At 34.6% G+C, this 19,692-nt stretch overlaps 1 protein-coding gene across 2 annotated transcripts in view; it reads left to right on the plus strand.

Moving 5' to 3' along the window:
• The window catches only part of FBXL17 (F-box and leucine rich repeat protein 17), a 420,460-nt gene that overhangs the window by 12,619 nt on the left and 388,149 nt on the right, over positions 1-19,692 (plus strand). Inside the window, exons 2-4 of one of the 2 annotated variants that reach the window (XM_081133616.1) lie at positions 2,380-2,502; positions 5,383-5,640; positions 17,000-17,131. In XM_081133616.1, the coding sequence (XP_080989742.1) occupies positions 2,380-2,502; positions 5,383-5,640; positions 17,000-17,131 (513 nt within the window). The remainder of the gene's footprint in view (positions 1-2,379; positions 2,503-5,382; positions 5,641-16,999; positions 17,132-19,692) is intronic. The other variant, XM_081133617.1, reaches the window with a different exon arrangement.

Here is a 19,692-nt window from a genome sequence, read left to right on the forward strand (position 1 = left end):
TAATCTCACCTTTCTTGGCCTGTGCTTCCAGTGTTAGCTCAGTTTTCAAAGACTTTGCTGTGCTGCTTTGGGTTTCTTCTGCACATGTGTAGCTTTGTGGTGAACTCAGTGTTGTTTTTTTTTGTCATTTCATATCCTGAATTAGGGGTGCTCTTTCCAGATATCTCCTTCAATCCTTCCGTCACACTCTTTGACCTAGAGGCCTCTTTTCCTGGTTGCCTGGATAGAAAGATGGAGTTTCTCTCAGAGTTATACCCTGTGCTATGTGCCTTTGCTGTTGTAGAGTTTGGCAGATGTTGGCTGTTTTCATGAAGTAGTAAGAAAAAGGTAATGGAGGTTCCTTGCACACTCTTTGGCCCACGGAGTTTCTTTCCTGGTTCTTTTGGTCAAAAGATGAGTTTACTTACAGAATTTTAGGTGCCTGCACATTGCAGCTCTGTGACTGAGGCTGCATTTAGGACATGGCCAGTAGGGAGAAAAGGGAAAAGTGAAAGTTTTGGCCCACCTCCCCAATCCATATGTTATTAATCTTTTGGAGTCCTGAGGTAATTGCTTTTAGTATGTTGTCCAGAGGTTTTAGATGTCATGAATGGGAGTTAGAAGCTGTAGTGCGCTTAACTACATCTAACTGCCAGTGGTGCTTATGCATATTTTTTACTGGTCACTTAACCCTTGGAGGACAAACAATGGTTGAGAAGGAGCAGGCAGTTGGCAGTTGTTTTCCTAAGGCTGAAGATTTAAACATTGTAGAGATTCTAGCTTAGATTTCTGAAACATTTGACTGTATTGAGGTAAATCATTTTAGGTCATAGTTATGACAGGAATCATTTGTGTACTCTGTTCCAGACACTATTCCAAAAACTTATATATTCTCCTTTAGTCCTCACAATAAGTCTCTCAGGTAAAGACTGTATTATTCCCATTTTATAAATAAGGAGATTGAGGTAAAGAGAAGTTAGATAATTTGCCCAAGGTTACGTAGATAATAAACGATAAAGCATGATTCAAACCTAGGATAAAACAATTTAGTGTAGCGTACACATTCTTGTTAATATTTTCAAATTTTCAAGTAATATTATGGAAATTTTCATGTACAGACCAGAGTAGAAAATAATGAAGTCCCCATGTATCATTCAACCCATTTCAATAGTTTTTCAATATTCTGCCTTTTTTAGTTTATCTTTTGCCAAATTTTTTTGTTTTGGTAAAGTATCTGAAAGCAAATTCTAGATATTGTTTTAGCCATAAACACTAATGTTTGTATCTAAAATGAATAATAGTTTTTTAAAAATAATATAATCACAGTGTAATCACAACTTAAAAAGTGAGTAAGAATTTCCGTTAGGTCACTTACTATCTCTTTCATGTTCAGTTTTATCTGATTGTCTCAGAAGTATTTTCTTATAGTTGGTTCAATTCAGAATTGCAATATGGCCTACGATTGTATTTGTTGATATGTCTCTTAATTTTTAAAAATCTGTATTGGTCCTAACCCTGACCATTTAAAAACTAATTTTTACTTTTAAAACTCTTTAAAAAATAGGCTTTTCATTTTGATATAATTTATACAGAAAATTTGCAAGGATAGTACAGAGTCCCTGTACACTCCTCACCCACTTTCACTTTTCCATAAATTGATTATCTTACATTACTGTGATGCATTTGCCAAAGCGTGACATCAGCATTGGTACAGTTTTTCTGTTAATGGCCTTTTCCAGTTCAGGATTGAATTAGTTGTCATTCCTCCTTATTCTCCTCTTGCTTTGGATACTTTCTCAGCCCTTCTTTGTTTTTCATGGCCTTGATTTCTTGAAGGGTCCTCACCATGTATTTTGTAGGATATCATACAGTTGGTGTGTGTGGTTGTGTTCTTGGGATTAGATTGGGTTTATGAAATTCTGGAAAAAATACCATAGAGGTAAAATGTCCTTTTTGTGACATTTAAAAAAATCATAGAAAAAGTTCACCAGGTTCTGAAGTCAAAACTATAAAACAAGGTACCTACAGAGTAGTCTCACTTTTATCCCTGCACCTTTCTAGTCCTTTCTCCCTTCCCTTAAAGATGAGTATTTTTAATTTTTGTCTTATCCTTCTACTTTTTTAAAATATTGGTGCGCGCGCGCACACACACACACACACACACACACACACGCATTCCCTTGGTCTCCTTTGCCCCTTTTCTTACATGAAAGGTAATGTTAGTCCATGTTCTTAAGTCCCACACCGTGTTTTCTCTTTAGGACAGTCTTTAATGATGACTCTTCTAATAATGGCTACTTGTATTCAACATGCTTTTGTGCTCTAAAGTTAATTTTTTCTAATAAATAAAAACTTAAAAAATGTTTAAGCACATATCACATGGTTCTTTTTTATTCACAGATATTTTCCAATCTATCCCTGGATGAACGTTGCCTTTCTGCATCGTTGGTTTGCAAGTACTGGCGTGACCTTTGCTTAGATTTCCAGTTTTGGAAGCAGCTGGATCTTAGCAGTCGTCAGCAGGTATATGTAATCTAATTCTAAGAAGCACTCAATTTCATCTGTTAAAAACAGCTTTATTCCTCTTCAGAAATCTCTTCTTTAATGTTGTAGTTTCTCAAGGTAGTTCAAATGACTGTAATCTGTAATTCTATACTTCAGTATTTTTGTGTGTGAATTTAGGTTAAAGCTAGGTGCTTATGGTCAAACAGGTATTTTTTAGTGTAGATGGTGATTTGGGGTTGCTTCTTAATCCACTTTGTTTTATTTATGTTTGTCTTCCCCCTTTTTCATTACCCTTTAAAAAAATTAAACTTTCCCCTTTTTGTAAGTGTCAATTCATAAATAATAGTTTAGTAGTAGAAAACAATGGTAAGCGCTTCTGTAGCACTGCTGATGTGCCATGGACTGTTCTACAGGTTTATACATATTCATTTTATACTCCCAGTAACCTTATGAGTTGATACTATTATTATCCCTATTAATATGCTATTATTAAAATAATAATACTAATCTTATACTGATATTATAATGAAGTATGGAAGCAAAACGGGCTAAGATAACTTATTTTGTTTTAATTTTACTTTTGATGAATTTTCCAATCTTCCCCATTGCCTGGCTGCTCAATATGTTTATATGCTAGCATAAATTAGGAAAAAAAATAGAGTTAGTAGTACTTATTGCACACAGTTTGCAATTTTTCCTTTAAACTTGGTTGTCAATACTTGCAAGGCATTGGAAATATATAAGAATTTTCAATAAGAGGATTTTATTAGAGTACTAAAATGCTCTAAATGCTTCTGTGACATTGTTAATAGTGGTGTGCTGGTAAATGTGTAGCAACTGGCTTTTAAAAACAAATGGACAAATAAAAAGCTCTGATTTGTAATATTTGCCAGTTTCTGTGGTACAAATACTCCCACTGTAACTAATTTCAGGCTACCAATATGATGTCACTGAATGTAGTGATGTCACTGATTTGGAAAGAGGTACACATTATATTTCCTTCTTTCTTGTGAGTTGGTATAAGCCAACTCCAACATACCACTATTAGTATGTATACATGTGTGTATAACACATACACTTTAAACAAAATGAGCAAGGTTACCTGCCTGGGTTAGGGTAGTAACGTGAAGTAATGTGAAATAATCCATTGGCTCTTTACTTCGATACTGTTGGGTCTGAGCTATGTATTACAAGCTCACACTAAAAATAGATTTTGCCCTCTGCTGGTAGTTAGGCTTGGAGATGAAAAATATGTAAAAAGGAGATTCTGTCAGAGTTTTAGTTTTGAAGGTAACTAACTGTTTACATTATGCTTTTCCAACAAACATAAGTAAAGATTTAACCTTGGCTCTTACTCCTGGTGTCCCCAATATTCCAGTTCTTTCCTCCTTTTCTTCTAAATTTCATCATGTGCATTTCCTCTCACCATTACTTTTACTCAGAGGATCTGAGTAATGCTAACTCTTTGTTTTTGTTTTGTTTTGAAATGTGGTTATTAGGCAGGGAATAAGTAGAGTTTGAGTCTTTAAAAATTATTTTTAAATTCAGATGGCATGCGAGTTTTTCACCAGATGAATTTTAAGGTTACTTGTAGTTAGCTTTGAGTCTTCTGAGAAAAACTATTTGATATGGACATTTGCATGTAACCTTTGGTGTGCTGATTCACAAAATGATATAAATTTTCTAAGCTATGGAAGAATTTTATATGAAGTAATATTCTGATAGAAGTAGTAAAACAATTGAAATTTATATACTGTGGTATCATCTAATATTGTGTAAAAATTCAAGATTCATACATCATGATGACTGATATATACTATTCCTGGGTTAAAAATAGAGAACAAAACATCCAAAATCTCAATACAATTTGGAGCAGAGTTTTTGGTGAGTTTGAAGGTTTAATTAAAGTAAGTTTCCCTAAGAAGGATAGATTTTGAGGTTTTTAATGAAAACTAACACATATATTCTTTCTTGGTGTTTTGTGACACCACTCTGACATCAAATGTGTGGAGTTTTTTACATTCTAACAACAAATTCTCTGATACCAACTTGGTGTCCAGTAATTCAGTTCAATTCTGACACTAACTTTTAGAGTTAGCATAGACCTCACAGGTTAAAGGCTCAGTCTCATAAGACTGTTCCCACTTCGTATACGAGTCACAAGTCCCAGGAGCCACTTATACTTCCAACTGGTCAGTATAAATTTGGGAGTTCCCCAAACCACTTCCTCAGGCTTGATAGATAATTTGCTGGATTGACTTACAGAAGTAAGGAAGATGCCTATGCTTATTGGTTAATTATAAAGGGTACAACTCAGGAGCAGCCAAATGGAAAAGATGTGTAGGGCAAGGTTTTGGCTACCCACTTGGGCACCTCACCCTCTCAGCATTTTGATGTGTTCACCAACCCAGAAGCTCTTCAGACCTCATTATTAAAGAGTTTAACAACCCAGTCAATCGCAACTCCACTTCCCTCCCAGGAAGCCAGGGAGTGAGGCTGAAAGTTTCCTCTCTCTAATTACGTGGTGTTTGGTCTTTCTGGTGACCCAGTCCATCATGAAGCTATCTAGGGGTCCCAACTTAAGTCATTTCATTAGTATAAGCTCATATGTGGTCAAAGGGGGCTTGTTACAAATAATAAGAGACTCCTGTCACTCAGGAAATTGCAAGCGTTTTAGGAACTCTGTTCAAAGAACCAGAATCAAAAACCAAATATATTTTTTATTATACAACAGTTCTTGTTGTGCTTTAATATTAAGTAGAAAGGTTTTCTTATGATTGTGGTTTTCATGTTATAACCTAATTATATTGTTTATTGGAGAAAATTTAATAAGAGAATAGAAAATAAGTTTCTATATTTAGCAGAAGTTTAAACTTACCGCTTTTTTTTCCCTCATAGGTCACTGATGAATTATTGGAAAAAATTGCATCAAGGAGTCAAAATATAATTGAAATCAACATTTCTGATTGTCGCAGTATGTCTGATACTGGCGTATGTGTTCTAGCATTTAAGTGTCCTGGACTTCTTAGGTATACGGCCTACAGGTGTAAACAGCTTTCTGACACCTCTATTATTGCGGTTGCCTCTCACTGTCCTTTGCTTCAGAAAGTTCATGTGGGCAACCAGGACAAGCTAACTGATGAAGGACTGAAACAGGTAAATTTTAGCTCTATAAGTGATTCAACTCACATTAACTCAAAATGTTTCCTTGTAGCAACACTTTAAAAGATTGTTATATTAAAAATAATGCCCAGAGACTAAAAGAAGTCATCTTTTTATGTATCCTTGAATATTTGTTTGGGTTAGTGAACTAGTTAGTGTGCCATTGTTTAATAGATAAATTAACTTGCTTGTGTTTTGTAGTGAGTGCCTGAACTTCTGTGAGCAGCCATTTTATTAATTTATTCTTTTGTTACTTAAATTTTGTACCAGATTTTGCTTTAGGTAACAACAGTATACAGTTTGGGTCAGCATGAAGTTTTAAAAATTAACCTTTAATTTTCCTTTTTTTTTTAAAACTTCTCAGAAACATTTATTTATAATGACATTATTGAAATGTCATCTGTGTGCTAAACCATTGCAATAGACCACCAGTGTAGTCCAAGTAACTCGAGTGTGATTTCTGACAGAACTCTTGTAATATGTCCCGCTATTGTCCACTTGGTTCATTCCACCCAAAAGTCATCATTAAAAATTCCAGACTTCCCTTTTATGTTACTGAATAACATGCTTAAATGCTTTAAAATACCTGTTGTAAGGCATAAATGAAAGCCAGGTTAGAGAACAGAAAATGAAGAAACCGGTGATAATTATCTATACTTAGCACAACAATCAGATTAAAAATAGTATGAGGTATATTTTATGTTTGATCCACTTCCTTTGGAAATGGTATTTAACGTTTTTTGTCTCAGAGTTGATTATTCATTTGATGAATATTGAATGGATTCTATGCACCAAGCCCTGAATTTGTGAATATTTTGAATATTTGATAGTGTTCCTACTATTTTCCTAGGCAATTTTTGTATTTTTACTTTTAGCCCTTGAAATAACTTTGCAAAACAGTTGATATCAAACTCATTTTGTAAAGGAGGAAATTAGGGCTTAGAGAGATTGATGAGTTTGCCTCATATTTATCAGACGGTTGAGCTGAGAGTTGAAGCCTGGATTCTCCAAAGCCACTATTGTCTTTCCATGCTTTCAGGCCAATAGACAGTACTCTTCTAGACCTCAAATAAAGGAGCCTGCTTCATGAGGGCAGAGGCCATGCACATTTACTTCTTTACTTATAGTACCCTTGGTCACAGTTGTTGAAAGAATTAATAATTCCATTTAAGAACTTTGTCAGGAATAATGTTTAAATTTGGAATTGGGATACAGTCTAAACACTCCCAATAAAACTCTCAGTAAAGTCCTAGATTTAAATTTGATCTGAGATGAAGTTAGACATAAAATGAAGATCCCTAAATTTAAGGACTACATATGAATTAACTGACAACTTTAAGACTAATTAAGTAAATCTTCCCTAGAATGTGAGGTATTTTGGAACCCATTAATTTATGATAGATTAGATATTTGCTTCAGATTTGCATGGTGTCTAAACTGTGAATTAGTTATATAGAAGGTAATAATCTGATAGAAGTAGTAAGACAATGTGAACCCTTTTCATCCTGAAGTAATTTTTTTAAGTGACTGCATTACATTAAGTAATTACATAGGAGTCTCATTGCAGTGTAGAGAGTCATAATTTCCTATGCTTAAGACTGTGCTATAGTAGGAGTGTCCTATTTTAGCCTCTTCCTGCTGATGAAATGGTGTTGTGACATAATAGAAAGAGAAGGCCATTTCTACATATATAAAATAGAACTAAAAGTTTTATGAAGCAGTATGTAGCCTTATGCACAGTACACATTCATGTTTTCTATTCTATACTACAGGGTGGGCAAAAGGAGGTTTACAGTTACATTGTGACATTCTTTTGAGTTAATAAAGCTATTGTAATAATCATAACCTGCATGTCTTTCTGTATGAACAACTGTAAACTTACTTTTGTCCACCTCTATTATTTTAAATAAATGTTGGCCTTGATCCACTTAGTAAATTAATTTCATGACCCAGTGATGTGTGATGAGTTCTGCTATGGAAGTATATTATAGTGTTAGTGAACTAACAACTTAAAATATGTAATAAAGTTTTAAAAGGCCTAGAATGAAGTACTTATAATTTATGAATTTTCTTGGGATTATTATTATTTTTTTACTCATAAACATAGGAAGTGGTTGAATTGTTGATTCTACAGATCAAGTTGCAGGTTCGCTCCCCACCTTCTGTTAGTAAAAACTGACAAATGCTTTAGAATGCTATACATGTATTTTATTGATAATGTTTTAAAGTGTATTTATATCATAAATATAATTTTGATTGACTCTAGCAAATACATGACTCTAGCAAATGTGGTTTTTGAGTTCTGTTTATAAAAGTAGTTACATAAAGAGATTAATCAGCCTGTAGCCAGAGTGCTTTGAATCCTTTCCTGATCTTCTTCTGGACCCTGGCCTTGGAAAAGCAGATGCTGTTGTGCATCTTGGTCCTGTCCAACTGCAGGTAGCCCAAGCAGACAGGACCTCAAGCCGAGTGTTGTTGATAGCTCCAAACAGGGTACTCAGGGCCAGTCACAAACTGTATCTGACATTGGCCTGCACCAGAGACCCTCCAAAAAGATTTAGAGTCCTAGAAGATCTACCTAATACATAGAAACAAACCCGAGCAGGCAGCCAAAATGGGGAGACAAGAAAACAAGCCTCAAATGAAAGAACAAGAGAAGTCACCAGAAAAAGAGCTAAATGAAATGGAGATAAATAATCTATCAGATATGTAGTTCAGAATACTGATTGTAAGGATGCTCAACAACATGAAAAAAGATATGGAAACTATGAAGGAAATTAAGAGTGACATAGTAGAAATAAAGAATACGCTGGAAGGAATAAACAGCAGATTAGAGGAAGCTGAGGATCTGATCAGCGAATTAGAAGACAGGATAGGAAAAAAATCAATCAGAGATCCCAAAAGAAAAACAATTGAAAAACAGGAGGACAGTTTAAGGGAGCTGTGGGACACCATGGAACATAACAATATTTGCATTATAGGAGTGCCAGAAGGGGAAGAGAATAAGCAAGGGATATATAACCTGTTTGAAGAAATAATGGCAGAAAACTTCCCTAACCTGATGATGGAAAAAGTCACACCAGTTCAGGAGGCACAGAGAGCCCCAAGCAAGAAGAATTCAAAGAGGCCCATGCCCAGACACATCACAATTAAAATGCCAAGAACTCAAGACAAGGAGAGAATCTTAAAGGCAGCAAGAGAAAAGCAATCTGTTACCAATAAAGGAGCTCCAATAAGGCTGTCAGTTGACTTCTCATTAGAAACTCTACAGTCCAGAAGAGAATGGCATAAAGTATTCAAGGTAATGGAAAACAAAGGTCTGAAATCAAGACTACTCTATCCAGCAAGACTATCATTCAAAATAGATGGTGAAATAAAGAGCTTCCCAGAAAAAAAGGCTAAAGGAGTTTATCACTACCAAGCCAGCATTGCAGGAAATGTTAAAGGATCTGCTGTAATTAGAAGTAGAAATAGAGAGAGAAACACAAGCATAAAGAATGAAAATGGTAATAGATAAGTATCTATCAATAATAACCTTAAATGTAAATAGATTAAATGCTCTAATAGAAAGATACAGGATGGCTGAATGGATAAGAAAACATGACCCAAATATATGCTGTCTACAAGAGACCCACCTCAGAACAAAAGACTCACACAGAATGAGAGTGAAGGGATGGAAAATTTTTTTCCATGCAAGTGGAAGTGAAAAAAAAAAGCTGGGATAGCAATATTCATATCAGACAATAGACTTCAAAATGAAGACTGTAACAAGAGAGAAGAAAGGTTGTTACATAATACTAAAGGGATCGAACCAACAAGAGGATATAACCCTGATAAACATATATGTACCCAATATAAGAGCACCTAAGACCCCGAATAGCCACGGCAATCTTGAGAAAGAAAAAGTTGGAGGGATCATAATACCAGATATCAAGTTATACTACAAAGCCACTGTAATCAAAACAGCCTGGTACTGGCACAAGAACAGGCATATAGAGCAGTGGAACAGAACAGAGAACCCAGAAATTGACCCAAGCCGTTATGCTCAGTATTTGTCAAAGGAGGCAAGAACATACAGTGGAGAAAAGACAGCCTCTTCAATAAATGGTGTTGGAAAAATTGGATAGCTACTTGCAAAAAAATGAAACTAGACCACCACCTTGCAGTCTACCTAACAATGTTTCTTAAACTTATGGTGAAACACCTGAACGTCAGGCTGTTTTTGGCTGAATACTGTATTTTTTTGTAAAATGCCACCTTGATACTTTTATTTTCAGAAAAATAGCTAGTAATAATTGTACCAATGGAATGTATTTCTATTATACTCATCTCATAAAACTATGATAATGTATTATGGGGGTAAAAAGAGCTAGTTAATTAAAAATAATACTCTATTTCAGTTTTTCTAGTACTTTATTACAATTTGGCTCTTGCCAGAAAATAAGCGAAAGCAGTAGCCAAAGTATTCAAAGAAATGTAAGAAATTATATCCTTTAAGTTAATATTTTATATGACTCTTTGTTTTATTTTAGCAGTATAACACCTCAATCCAATTCATGGGTCTCTGTAGAAATTTCTAGAAATAGTCTCTGTATGCATCTTCTAAAATTAAAATGGCACAAAAACACATGTTGTATTAGTAAATTTCAGCTTTCTTTTTCCTTCTCATTCAGATCTGTTTATTTACTATTTACTATGTTATAGTTACAATGAGAAAAAACAGGTTTGGGAACAAATATCACTGTCATTTGGCAGTTCCCCCCCCTCAAGTTTTAGTGACATTTGCTATTTCAATTTATTGATTTTTCTGTGGTAAAATATACATGAAATTTGTCATTTTAACCATTTTAACTGTATAATTCATTGTCATTAAGTACATTTATAATGTTGTATAACCATCATGAATATCCTCTTCCAGAACTTTTCATCATTTCAAATAGTAACTCCATATCGATTAAGCAATTACTTCCTAGTCCCCTGGCCTTCTTCCCCCACTCCCCAGTAAACTCTGTTCTGAATTTCTGTCTCTGTGAATTCTGGGCCTATTCCCGGTACATCATGTAAGTGGAATCATACAATGTAAATTCTTTTGTGCCTGCCTTATTTTATCATACTGTTTCCAGGTTCATGTATGTTGTGGCATATGTCAGAATTGCATTCCTTTTTATGGCAGAATAATATTCCATTGTCTGTATAAGCCACATCCCCCTCCCCATTCATTTGTTCATGGACCCTTGGTAGCTTCCTGTGTTTTTAAAGTTAAGAAGTTTTAATCACAGTATTTTCTTAAACATTAGTAATAAGTAACAAAGCTTTCTGTGTATTGGTGCTAAAGTAGCATTTTTGTTGTTTTTCTAAGAAATTAAATGTCTTTTCAGTGTCTAAGAGATTCATCAAATGATTTTTTTGTATATGTTTTGAATTTTTATTTACTCTGATTGTTTTATTGTACACCATGCCAATATAACTTAGAAAATAGTATTGGCACATATTTTGGGAGCTCATTGTATGGAACGGAATAGTCTTTAAACAAGGCAGAGTTGAACAATACACATCTAGGAAAAAGATTCAAGTTCAAGTCCTTAAAGTGGCAGTTTGAAAAATTAGCTTTGCTTCCTTCCGTTTCTCAGTCTCTGCTACTCTCCTACACGTGATGAAACGAACGAATCCAATTCTAAAATTTCCATGTTTATAATTTTACAAACATGAGCAGTTAACATAATTGGGTGAAGTTACTAGAAGGTGTGGGTTGGGTTTAATTCACTGTTTTCGTGTCTGTATTAGTTATAGTGATGACAGATTGGAAAAGAAAAGTAAAAGGCACAGCTTTTCTATTGAAGGTGGCACACCTGGTGTTTTAAAAATATTTTCTTAATACTGGTTTTGAGCAGCTTTCATGTGACATTGGAAGACTAATTCTTGTTTTTATTCCAGTGGGACCATGTTGTGGTTTCAGTTGTCCAGCTTCTTTGTTGACGGAAGTATACTCTTCCTAAGGTGTTTGTTTTATTATAAAAATAACCCAGTAACAACAGATGGCTTCTTAAGACAGATTCTCTTTTGTAAATTCTCGAGGGTAGTGTGCAAAATTTTAATTAAAATTTGAGATGCTGGGAAAATCACCTCCCAACATTTTATAGAAAAGTTTGAAAAATACCTTTGGATGTTTTTGAGTAAATTTGTAATAATCTTGAATAATTATTGTAAAGAAAATGATAAATCAAGGACAGTCCATTTCCTAGTGTATTTATTTATTCTGGTTCATTTACAGTTTACTGCCAAAATGAACCATGGCTTACTGGGTGGATGGACTGACTTCTTTTTTTAATGTTTTGATTTAAAAAAATTGATTTTAGAGAGATAGGAAGGGAAAGAAAGAGAAAAAAGTGTGAGAAACATTGATTAGTTGCCTCTAGTATGTGCCCCACCCAGGGATTGTACCCACACCCTAGGTATGTGCCCTGACCAGGAATTGAACCCACAACCTTTTGGTGTGTGGAACAATGCTCAACCACCTGAGCCACCTGGCCAAGGTCAGTGTTTTGTTTTTTTAAAAAATTTTTATTTATTGATTTTAGAGAGAGGAGGCCAGGGGCGGGGTTGGGGGGTGGGCAGAAAGAGAAATATCAGTTTATTGTTCCACTTGTTTATGCATTCATTGGTTGCCTCTTGTATGTGCCCTGATGGGGGATTGAACACACACCTTGGCATATCAAGGACGACGCTCTAACCAACTGGGCTACCCACCAAGGCCCGGCTGGCTTCTTTTAAGTGACGTGGCTGCCAACACCCTTTTCCTTAAACACTTTCTTCCTGGGTTGACTGGTGGGTGCCCTTGACATGATGTTCTTGACTTAGAGGAGAATTTCTATTATTACTAGGCATCTGGCTTGTACTTTTCCTAGGGAACCAGATACTAGACTGGTACTGATAAAAATCCAGAACATCTTAAAATGACATACTGGGGTTCTGTGTTTTAGGTCACCCATTTACTTGGGTCTTCACTTAGAATGAGAGTTAGGACTGTAGAGTGCCAGGTACAAGTAGCAATGAAGTACAGGCTGAGTGTGAATGGAGAGCTGTTGTTGGAGCTCAAATTCCACAAAGTTGATAACCTCCTTTACCGGGCAGGGCCCTCAGGCAGCAGTTTTTCGGTATCTAACCAAGGTGGGTGGTGATATACATCCAGTCCACATCAGCCAGTCAGGTATTCTTATCTGATGATTACTTAGCATTTCAGAGTGTTCTTGGTAGGGTGGAAAGTATTATGGAGGTAATTTTGAGGTGTTTGTAGATTCCTTAGGTACTGATTTTTGCTAGGATAAAATGGGGGTAAATTATTTATTTGATACAGGAGATCAATTACAGTTGAGGATTTCCTGCCCTGGCACTGGTCCCTGCGGAGGGAGGTCTGTTCTAGCTGGTTTCTGCTCCGGCAGGTGGTGATTCTGTGCATCAACTTTTTTCTCTCTTCAATTTTGGTGGCAGTGGTGTTCCCATAACCTATTTTCCAATGGATATAAGAAGAGTTGTTGATTTTTTAGTTTGTTCAGCTTTTTATTTGTTATTAGGATGGAGTGGCAGCTTCTAAGTTCTTTACGTGCTGGTCTGGAAACCAGACATTGATTTTTTAATTAAAAAAGACATTGCAATTACTGGATGATCATCTTGGTCTTGTTTACACTCAGTTTTATGCTTTATATGGTAGATCTATGAAAAACCCAAGGTCTTTCCCAAACCTCTCTAATTTGGATGGTCTAGCTTAGGCCTTACTCAAGGGCCTGGTTCTTACTCTGTTGTACCACCTGTTTGGTGTCTCAGCTGGAGGCCAGGACTCTTACCAAGCAAGACCTCTCCATTTTGGCAGGGACAGAGCTACAATGTCTTTCGCACTCTCTTCCTGGATAGAGAATGATGTATTTAGAAGTTGTACTACTACTGCTGTTTTTAATTTTTAAAAAATATATCTTTATTGATTTCAGAAAGAGGAAGGGAGAGGGGGAGAGAGAGGAACATCAGTGATGAGAGAGTCATTGATCGGCTGCCTCCTGCACGCCCCCTACTGGGGATTGAGTCCACAACCTGGGCATGTGCCCTGCCCAGGAATTGAGCTGCAGTCTCCTGGATCCTAGGTCAATGCTTAATTGCTGAGCCACGCCGACCGGGCTACCACTACTGTTTTTAGATACAGGACTAATTTTGTTAAATTCAGGGCACATTAACAGGGGTATTCTTACAGAGTTTGGTTGATGCCCTCTGAATGTTTTTTCTGTGGATGATAGACGGATGGGTGCAGCACAGAGATATTTGAACACATCAGCAAAATTTGGAAATATACTGGGTGTAATGATAGACTCTTGAGTGCCTGGAAATTCTGGAAGATCAGGACAGTTGTGGTTGGGATAGTGGTGATTAGTGCAGATAGCTCTGAGTATAGAATTCTAGTTTGAAGTAATTTTTCTTTAGAATTTGATGGCATTGACCTGTGATTTTCTTTCAGTGTTGTTAAGAATTTTGATGCATTTAAAAAAATTCTTAATCCTTAGTATGAAATCTGTTTCTCTCTGGAAGTCTGTAAAATCTTATCTTACACTCATAATTCTGAAATTTTATGATGATTTGCCTTACCATGGATCTACTTTTGTCATTTGTGCTGGACACGTGAGTCAGGCCTTTCACTCTGGAAGGTCTACAGCCTTTTACCCTAGAACATTTTATAGAATTAATTGTGTGAATTCTTCCATATTCACTATATAAACTTTCACGTCGTGCCCACATTTTCAGCAGTGTGGTGTATCTCAGTCCGAAAACCCTGTTTTACTCCCCCCAGTGAACTCAGGTCTTTCGTTCTGGTGGGAAAGTGGGCGGGGTCAGGCTGTGCAGTAATGGGAGATGACCTGAGTGGTTAACTACTTCTAAGGCAGGCTTTCAAGAATCCTGTGGTTTCAGCACCGCCCTTGTCCTCATGGCCAGACATGTGTGAGCCTGTTGGGAACTCCCTAATGATTATCAAGTTGCTTCTGAGCTTTCCCCACAATTGGCTTTGGATTCAGCTTTCTCAGGTTTGAGTAATGTGCCATTGTACATTTGTTCTAGAAATATATATGCTTTTTAAAGCATTATAAGATGCGGATCCAAGGAACATGATGAATACTGATGAGCAAAAATGATATTTCATTGTATCTGCAACAGGAGTGATATTATATGAAATTGTCTTTGACTTATGTTGTTGACCAAGTCCCATGTACTGCTAAATACTACGATTTTTTTTGGATTACATTAATAAGTGATAGAAAGGCTAAAGTTCATTTAGAAGACAGTGTAAAAATAAAAATGTACTCTTTTTTTTATTCACTTTTCTGGAATCTCTGAATTCTACCCATGGACCCAATTTAGAACTCCTGAATTAAATGAAATATTATGAGATCATAATCATGGTTTCCTAGATTTGTCCACATTTTTCAAAATGGCTTGTATAGTGTGTAATCCTGATCAACCTTCATTCATTCAGCAAATATTTACTAAGTATCAACCAAGTGTAAGATGGGGCATGCACCAGGGATACATTAATTAACAAAACACACAGACTTTTATCTTTATGGAGTTTATAGATCTAGTGGAATGTGTAATTGGTGATAGTGGAGCCTATATTAAAGTACATAGTTTGCCCTGGCCTGTGTGGCTAGGTTGGTAGGAGTGTCCAGTGTGGCAGGTTTGGTTCCCGGTCAGGGCACATATCCAGGGTGAGGGTTCTCCCTGGTGGGGGTAAATGCGGAAGGCAACTCATTGACGTTTCTCTCTCTCTTCCTCTCTCTAAAATCAATAATAATAAAAAATACCTAGCTTATATATATTACCACTCCTATAAAAGTAACTGAAGTCCCTTACCTTTTTGATGTTATCAGTACTTGAAACAGAACTTGAAAGATTTTATTATAATAGTAATGGCTATTTTTTTAAAAATGTGAGGTAAGCAGAAAAGAAAAAACCACCCATTATTGCATTAATTAGATTAACCACTGTTAACACTTTGTTGTATATTTTAGCTTCTTTTCTATATACATATACCTATATGTATATTTAAATATGCACAATGTGTTTATAAAATTGGATTATACTATAAAAACATGTAAAATTTTTAATTTTAATTTTTGTTTTTACTTTGATTTTAATGGCTATATATTAATTTTATGAAAGTACCCTAATTCTTACCTTAAGTTTTTAAAAATTTTTTTCTTCTAATTTCGTATAGATAAATCTTACCAACACATCCTTAGTTAATTATTCCAACAGTTTATTATGAAAAAATTAACTATGTGGAAAATTTAAATATTACAATCAACACTTATATATCCACTGCTTAGATTATATAATTAATATTTTAGTATGCTTACTTTATTATCTATCCAATTATCTATCCCTCTTTAGTTAATTTTTTAGTAGATATTTAGAAACGGAATCATGCATTTTCCAGGCACATTTTAATAGTTTTTAAAATTTATGGTAAGTAGCCCTTCAGGAAAATGTTTGTTATTAATTTACACTCTTACCAGTGGTTATTAGCATACTTTGAACCCTTGCCAACACTGGGTTTTATGGTTTTTATGTAACTTTTGGCTAATTTTTGATATACAGATTGTTACTAAAGTAAGTTTCTTAGAGTTTGCTTTGATAACCTAATCTCCACTGTGGATTTTGAAAAGAAATACATATACTTTGTTCTTTGTGATACTTACTTTTTTAAAAAATGGGAACATTGTGCTTGTTCATTAATTATTTAAGGTACAGTTGGGATTTCAGTCAGGAAATCACTAGTCTTTTTATTTTTAGTGTATGCACTATAGTGTGTAAATTGGATAAGCACTCTAATTAGAATATTTAGTTGTAGCATATTCAGACTTTTTTCTTTTTCACAGAGTAATTGAGCCGAAGGAGAGAAATGATTAATTGGGGCAGTCAGCAGTAGAACTAGAATCTCATGAATTAAATTCTTTCACTCACTGGCACTTTGTTTCACTTCTTGGACCTCTGTTTTATTCCTTGGACCAGTGTCCCACTTGATGTAACTGATATAAAGACTCAAGAAATGAAGATGTGAATTTGAAGTGTTAAGCAATCTAGGCATTTAGGTGGGCATATAGTGTGAGGGCGTTGAAGCAAGGAAATAGATGAGAAGGTGGAAAGGCTTACACAATACTTTTAAAAATTATAGATTGCTTATATTTTATTGTAAAAGTTGTTTATAAACAATTAACTTTGGTATGGCTATTTAAAAAATTGTATGGAAATTTCACTAGACAATATGTTACCTTTGTTATTTTATAAGCATTTAGCCATATCTCTTTGTTCACAGCTGGGCTCAAAATGCAGAGAACTCAAAGATATTCATTTCGGCCAGTGTTACAAGATCTCAGATGAAGGCATGATCGTCATAGCTAAGGGCTGTCTGAAATTACAGAGAATATACATGCAGGAAAACAAATTAGTAAGTACTTATATCATCCTTGTACTTTTGATTTTGTTCCCAACCTTTGAATTCCTTATAACTTAGCTTATATATTTTCTTCTGCTTATTATTTTTGGTGGTTTAGAGGCAAATATTACTTAATAGCAAGAATTCTCTTAAAACAATAATTTTACGAATTGATCCTCTAACTGTGTAGGTGCTTGTATGTGGCACTTGCATGACAGCCACTAACTCAGGTGTATTGGGAAAAAAAAATTTTAGTTGTAAAACAAGTTTGTGGTGGTAGTTTCATCTTACTCTCCTAGAGATTGTCATAATTCTGGATAGTAAGGATTTTTTAATATTCAGGAAGATGTACACTTGCAAAATAGAGCCTTTCACTAAGTGTGGTGAAAATGGGATTCAATAAGGTGAGGCAGATAGTCTTGGTAATTACATAAATTTTATATTTTAAGCATACACCTGTGTAACTTATTCACACCGAATGTATTATATGTAATATATTTAAAGCCATTTAATTTTCTTTTATTGAGATACAATTCACATATCAAAAAACACACCCTTTTAAAATGTACAAGTCCATGATTCTAGTATATTCACAAAGTTGTGCAATCATCATCACTACTTCTAGAATATTTTCATTACCCCAGACAGAAACCCTATGCTCATTACCCATCATTACCCACTCCCTGCTTCCTTCAGCCCCTGGCAACTGGCGGTCTGCTTTCTATCTCTGGGTTTGCCCGTTTTAGACGTTTCACATCACTTGACTCACACCACACGTGCTTTCTTTGTGTTTAGCTTTCGCTTTGCATAGTGTTTTCATGGTTCATCCCTGTTGTAGCATTTGACAGAGCTTCATTTCTTTTTTAGGGCTCAATAATATTCCAAATCCATTTAATTTTGATTTAATAGATACATAGTACAAGTTAACAGAAAAAGTTGTCACTAGGAAGGTGCTGGTAGAGTTTTCAATGCTGAAAAAAAAATGCACTGTAAAATAGGCAAGGCGGTCTTGAATATATTGCATATTTACAAAGAAGACTTGCTTTTTAATTGTGTCCCCAAAATAAAGAGATCATTTTGTCGCCCCTTGGAGTTAGTTTGTAAAATTTGATAAATATATCTTATCTATTAATGTAAGTTTTGAAAGTTTTCCAGAAGCATCATCAATTCAAGTGAGATAATACTGTTTTAAAAGATTCCAGTTAGAAAAGTTGAAACACTGTGAATTAAATGTAAATGCTTTTATTACCACACAGAATTATATTTGTCTCTGAAATTATATAGTAAAAATATTTTACTTTTCTCTTTCCTACATTTAATATAAACTTAATAATTACTCCTGAGGTGCTATGATCTTGTAGCAGGAATAGGTCTTTTGGGTTAGAGAGACTGAAGTTTTGAATCCTGGTATCCACTTACTTGCTTTGTGACTCTGGGAAAGTTACTTAAGCTCTCTGAGCCTCATTTGCAAATGAGGTTAATACTTGACTTTTTTGCATGTTGTGGCTTTGTGGATTAAACAACATAATGTCCTTAAATTGTTCAGTACAAACTCTGACACATGAAAAGTCATAGTCTTTATGAGGCTATGACTATATTTGTTGTCTGTTGGTTTCCGCTTTATACTCAAGATAAATTAAAGGATGGTGATCCCAACTTAAAATTTTTGTATTCATCACATAATGGAAATATTTCTTTAGTGAATATTATTTGTTTTCTTGTTGAGTAAACACAGAGAAACATTTTTCTTGACACATTAAAATTTTTAGCTAGCGGTTTCCCAAAGTAATTTAACTGTATATGTTTTGAAGGCTCTAGTTATATTCACATTAGGTTTTCCCTGATATTGTGGTCCTTTAAAAAGTTGTTATATACTTAAATACCAAGGGAATCAGTTTTGTATATAGACTTATTTAGTAAGTATTTGATTTTATTGGAAATTTGAAGTACTTTAGCCAGATATTAAAGACAGTTCAGTTTAATAAAGTTTTTTTTTCCCTTCAGTTTAAGGCTCTTAGGGAAATTGAGAATGCTTTGAACTCTTTATATTGGATGGTTGAGTTTCTCATAACTCACCTTCCACAGGAACTTTGCTTCGTGTTTTTGGAATTTATGAAATAAGGAGAATATTTGAATTACTTGCAAAACTACAGTTTTAAGTAGTTGGATTAACTCTTATAAGTGTTATTATTAGTCATTTAACAATGAATATTTTAAATAGGGTAAATAGAAATGATAGTAGTCTGGTTAAAGGCAAATAATATTTATGCAGATATATAATTTATATTGTATATATCATTACAAACAGGAAATATAGACATGGTTAAATAGGACAAATATTTTGAATTAATAACTAATAGAAATAGTTAGGAGAATACTGTGTCTGAAAGGATGCCAATAGAATTTAACTTCTGTAAATATTAATCATTAGCCAAATTATTTTGCTGATTCTCTTATTAAATTGAATTTTTTCAAAAGTTTTAGAGCTTCATTATGTAGTCTATATAGCATCATAGCATAGTGTTTTTATTTAAATATAAACTTTGTTGACTTTAAAATATCAAATTGGTTGT

This window comes from Miniopterus schreibersii (genome assembly GCF_964146895.1).
Source record: "Miniopterus schreibersii genome assembly, chromosome: 3".
Lineage (NCBI taxonomy): Eukaryota > Metazoa > Chordata > Mammalia > Chiroptera > Miniopteridae > Miniopterus > Miniopterus schreibersii.